Source organism: Gorilla gorilla, chromosome 23 (assembly GCF_029281585.2).
Source record: "Gorilla gorilla gorilla isolate KB3781 chromosome 23, NHGRI_mGorGor1-v2.1_pri, whole genome shotgun sequence".
Taxonomy (NCBI): domain Eukaryota; kingdom Metazoa; phylum Chordata; class Mammalia; order Primates; family Hominidae; genus Gorilla; species Gorilla gorilla.
In genome coordinates, this window is record NC_086018.1 from 20,227,700 (window position 1) to 20,232,947 (window position 5,248).

Here is a 5,248-nt window from a genome sequence, read left to right on the forward strand (position 1 = left end):
GCTTGTTGTCAAAAGTAGAGGAAGTGAGATTTTCCATTGTGGCTTAGACCAGAGATTCTTAAATTTCAGTGGACACACAAGTCCCCTGAGGGGTCTCGGTAAGATGTAGATGCAGCCTCAGCAGTTCTGGATGTGGCCCCAAATTCTCTGTGTCCAGCAACTCCCAGGTGAGGCTGCTGCTGGTCCTCCCAGGACCACACTTTGAATGGCTTAGCTCTTATTCACCCACCTCACTCAAGCCACGGGTGAGACTCACACAAGGAGAGCATATTCTAGAAGCACAGGTCACTTCTCACTCCTCCCCTTGTGTCTTAGATCCTTTTCTGTTACAACAAAGAAGTACCCAAGGCTGGGTAATTTATAGAGAAAATAAAAGATTTATTTGGCTCACAATTCCAATGGCCACAGAGTTCAAGATATGGCATCTGCTCTTGTTGAAGACCTCAGGCTGCTTCTAGTCATGGTGAAAGGTGAAGGGAAGCCAGTGTAGGCAGAGGTCAATAGGGGAGAGAAAGCAAGAGAGAAGAGGAAGATGCCAGGCTCTTTTAAATAACCAGCTCTTTCGGAAACAGTGGGAATTCACTCACCCCAAGTGAGGACATTAATCTATTCATGAGAGATCCACTCCCATCACCCTAAAAGCTCCCATTAGTTCCCACCTCCAACACTGGGGATCCAATTTCAACATGAGATTTGGAGGTGACAAAGATCAAAGCCATGGCACCCTGAGGTTTGGCCACACACTTGCTCATCTCCACATTTGTCCCTCCCCTCAGGACTGGGGTCCTGACTGCTCTGACTCACTCTCCCTCCACTTCATGGACACCTGGCAGTCGGTCATCATCTGTTTTGCTGAATCAACAGCAGTATTGGGGGTATTCAACATTCCACATTTGTATTGTTTGAAAATTGCCCAATCTTAGGTATTTTGTTATCGCTACACAAACAGACTAAGACATTTACTATTTAATGGTTACATTTCATTCTCTTTTTATGAAATTTTGTTGCTAACAGGGACTTTCTGCTTGGTCAGAAGATTAACAATTGTGTCTCCTGGTTCCACCAGCAACAGAGTAGAGACCCACACAGCTGAGGTATTGGGTCATAGATTAAAACTAAGAGATATAAGATTGATTCTCAGGCTCCAAGTCTGGCAAGTGAGCTTCTCTGAGACTCCCTGGGATCCCAGCAGTGAGACTGATCATTATTGCTGTCCCAAACATCCTATGTGATACGGAAGTAAGATCAAAATCCTCCTGAGATTCCTGACTTGTGTCCCGACATGAAGTCTGTTGGGATTCCTGTCATTCCTTCAAGATTGTTCAAATAAGCAGTGACAATCACTCTCATATGAGATATGAAAAGAAGAATTCCACATGAACCAAACCCTGAAGCCCACACTGAAGTCTGCCAAGTTCTCTGCAGTCCAGCGTGATGGAGGGAGCATTTTCGTGGGGACTTTTGAGAGTATGGAGAAGGCCTGAGGAAACAAGGCTCAGCTATGGGTTCCAGAAACAAAGCTCTGGGATGTCTCCCCATGGCCTCGACCCCTCACGTGCTACCGCTCCTCACTCTTTGCACAGATGCTGCCCCAGGCTAAGCCCCCACAGGACCCTAATCCTAGTCCTGACCCTGAGCTCAGCCCAGGTGATGTTTCAGGAGATGGGACCCTGAGAATGAGCCCTAAAGTCTCCTTATCCTGCAGCCTCTGTGGTCTCTTAGACTCAGCTACGCCCAGTAGAGTTGGCCGTGAGACACCTGTCCCCCACCTGCTCAGGAGAGAGTGCAGCAGGCAACAGTGCAGAGAGAACCAGCAGGAGCCAGGCCAGGCCCTGAATTCAAAGCAGCCCCCAGTCCCCACAGATTCTCCAGCTCTAGCCTGGGATATAGCCCCCACCTTCTGCAGGCTGAAGTAGGCTTCTCAGGATGGGCAGGCCATGATGGGGATTGGCAGTGTGTCCATGGGACACAGCCCTACTGCCTGCCTGGCCCTCATGCCCCCTCCCTCCCCACCCTGGTTAAGCACCACCCCAACGGGCCCAGTTTCAGAACTCAGGACACCTGGGTCAGCTCCTGGACTTGCCCCGCCTGCTCTCTGTTCTCCTGAGCCACTTAGTCTCTTTTGGCCTCAGTGTTACCTGCTGTGAAGTGAGGAGCCTTATACTGAACTGAAGAAGCTCTTTCTTCATTCAAAATTAAAAGATAGAAAAACAATGAAAGTCATGTGAATTAAAGCCTGATGAGGGGAAGTCATTTAATGGGCTTCAATGGGCTTCAGACAAAACTTCTTGTCTTTCCTCTGCAGGGATTCCAAGAAAGGAACTCAAAAAGAGCTTGCTTTCTGTATGGTGGGAACAGCAGTCCGCAGCTGAGAATAAGCAGGAGAGTCCCAGTTTAATCAGGAAGACAGACTAGGCTAGTGTAGAAATCCTCTCAACACAAACTCTGAGAGGTATGGAATGAAATAAAGACAAACAAGAAATTAATGGTGCCGACGGTGGTGATGTTAGCTCACAGCTAAGCTGCAGAACCAGAAACATGCGGTGATGGGCTGAGTCTCCTCCACCAGCTGGGGGCAGCAGAGCTGCAGCCAGGAGCTTTCAGGAGAGAGGCTGGGGCTGCCCAGCTGGGGCAAAGAGAAGGCCAGCCTGGGGTTCAACAGGTGTCCAAGAATCTGTCTTCAGACTGAAAGTGAGTGCAGTTCATCCTATCCCCTCAGGCTTCAGTGACCACGCTCTGAGGGTCAGACACACCGTGTCACCTCAGGACACTGAAAGAAGCCTGGCACAGTGAAGGCCTCACCTGGGAAATGCAGCTGGAGGAGGCTGGGCCCAGATGTGAGCTTGGGCAGCTTCCTCAGGAAGGGGAATCCCTGGGAGGCGTCCGAAGGTCGAGGTGCTCTAGGAGGGGGTACAGTGTGAGGTGACGGGGCTCCCAGGGCCCGGGTTCTTCATCCAGGATGGTGGCCTGAGCCTCCTGCCACTCTCAGGTGTCATCCCTCCTGGTCCAGCAGTGTCCTGGGGAGCTGAGCCCTCTGTCCTGGGCACTTCCAAATACACCCGACCCCTCCTCCCTCTGCCTCTCCTTCCAGCTCCAGGCGGACTCTGACTCAGGGGGCAGCTCCTGTGCTCAGGGGAGTCTCGGGTGGGTGTGGTGGGGCATTTGGGACCCTGGCCCTGGATGGGCATCCCCAGCCTCCTTCAGGAGACACTCTTCAGAGGGACAGGGCTTCTCACCTGCTTCAGGCCACAGCTCTGACCATGGTGCTGTCCACGCTCAGTGACAGGACACTGAGCAGGGACCTGGCTGGAGTAACCAGGGACCACCCACCCTCTGGAGCTCACATGCTGTGCAGAGACCATGACCCTGGGACCCTTACAGAGACCATGGACCTAACGTTAGATTCTCAGTCCAGTGTGGTTTTCTCCTGCTTTTTGCAAGTTGACATAAAATATTGATGAGAAAAACATGAATAAATAACAGACAAGTTGACGGTGCTGATTGCTAATCTCTTGTGGCAATGAGGGGTGCTGTAGCAGGAGCAGCACCATGGCTGAAATGAGACCAGATGCCCTGTTGACTCCACAGGGGTGTGTGGTTGCTTAAATGGCCCAAATATTCCTACTGAATAATTAGCAAGTGTCCTAATGACACAGCACAGCATTTAGATGAAATGAACAAGAGGGGACTGAGTCTCAGCGACCAGGAGGAGGAAGATCATGGGTCCCTGGTCCACCTGCTGCTGAGTCAGGTGTCATCGATGAACTCTCAGCAGGACCCAGCTCAGCCCCATGGCCAACCTCCTGGAAGGTTCACAGCTCTGCTGAGCCTGGTCCAGGACAGACCCCAGGTCAGCGAGGTTTGGGACAGTGGTCATGAGGTTAATTCCCACAAAGGTCTGTGATCACAGGGCTTGAAGGCTGCAGCTAATTTTCTAACCAGAGACCCTGCTTGTTCCTCCTGTTGCCTGTGCTGCCCCCACAGCTGGTTTGAGTGACATCTCTCCAGGAAGAGTCACAGAGGATGTAAATTTGCATAAACGCTTAACACTGACTGCCCCCAAAAGCCCGAGAGAGAATAAGAGAGGCCTGGGGAGCCCAGCTGTTCTGTGGGTCCAGGAGGCACAGCTCTGGGAATCTCACCATGGCCTGGATCCCTCTCCTGCTCCCCCTCCTCACTGTCTGCACAGGTGCTGACCCAGGCCCTTCCCCAGGCTCAGTCCCCACAGATCCCAAGTTGAGCCTGCCCTGAATCCTGAGCAAAGCCCAGACACAGCCTCTGGGTGGGACTCCTGGAAATGGGTCCTTTGTCTTCAAGCCCCCTCTCTTGTTCTTCCTTGCAGGCTCTGAGGCCTCCTATGAGCTGACACAGCCACCCTCGGTGTCAGTATCCCTAGGACAGACGGCCAGGATCACCTGCTCTGGAGAAGAATTGCCAAAAAAATATGCTTATTGGTACCAGCAGAAGCCAGGCCAGTCCCCTGTGCTGGTGATATATAAAGACAGTGAGAGGCCCTCAGGGATCCCTGAGCGATTCTCTGGCTCCAGCTCAGGGACAACAGTCACATTGACCATCAGTGGAGTCCAGGCAGAAGACGAGGCTGACTATTACTGTCTATCAGCAGACAGCAGTGATACTTATCCCACAGTGACACAAGCAGACAGGGAAGTGAGACATAAACCCCTCCCCCTCTATTTCATCCTCTTCCTCCTGCCCCAGGAGGACCGTGGACAAAGCCATGAGCAGGCTTGGCCAAATTCACCCAAATCTGAACCCCCAGGCTGCCCTTCCCTCCAGCCCTCCAGGCAGGCGCTGCAAAAGAGTCAGTCTGGAGTGGATTTGTGCCTGGCAGCCCAGGCTGTCCTGTGTTTCTTTGCCTGGGGTTTGAGTTGTCGATGGAGGGTCTGACTGGAACGACAGACACAGGGAGACATCCATGCAGGCATGTCCAGAGGGACATGGGGAACTCTCAGGTCTCAGTTCAGTGCAGTCATTGTTGTATCCTCTGGGAAAGCATTCCTCCAGTGCACCTAAGACCTCCAGACCCACAGAGTCTGAGGTCGGGAGGAGAGAATGTCAAATTTTTGCTGATGGATCACTAAAGGCATTTTTGAGTGGAGCCACTACAATTTACTCCTTGATTCTGGACTCATGGATCCTGACTGTGGGAGAAACAGCACCATCTATTGGGCACTGATACACAGCACGTTCCCCATCCTGTAAGACATTGCCCAACCCTACACATACT

The 5,248-nt window shown here is 51.9% G+C and overlaps 1 gene segment (V, D, J or C); it reads left to right on the plus strand.

The window, feature by feature from the left end:
* Positions 1 to 4,114: 4,114 nt before the first annotated feature.
* LOC129529601 (immunoglobulin lambda variable 3-16-like) lies at positions 4,115 to 5,248 on the plus strand. The segment is given in 2 exon segments: positions 4,115 to 4,189; positions 4,343 to 5,248. Coding segments are annotated over 2 exon segments (612 nt in total).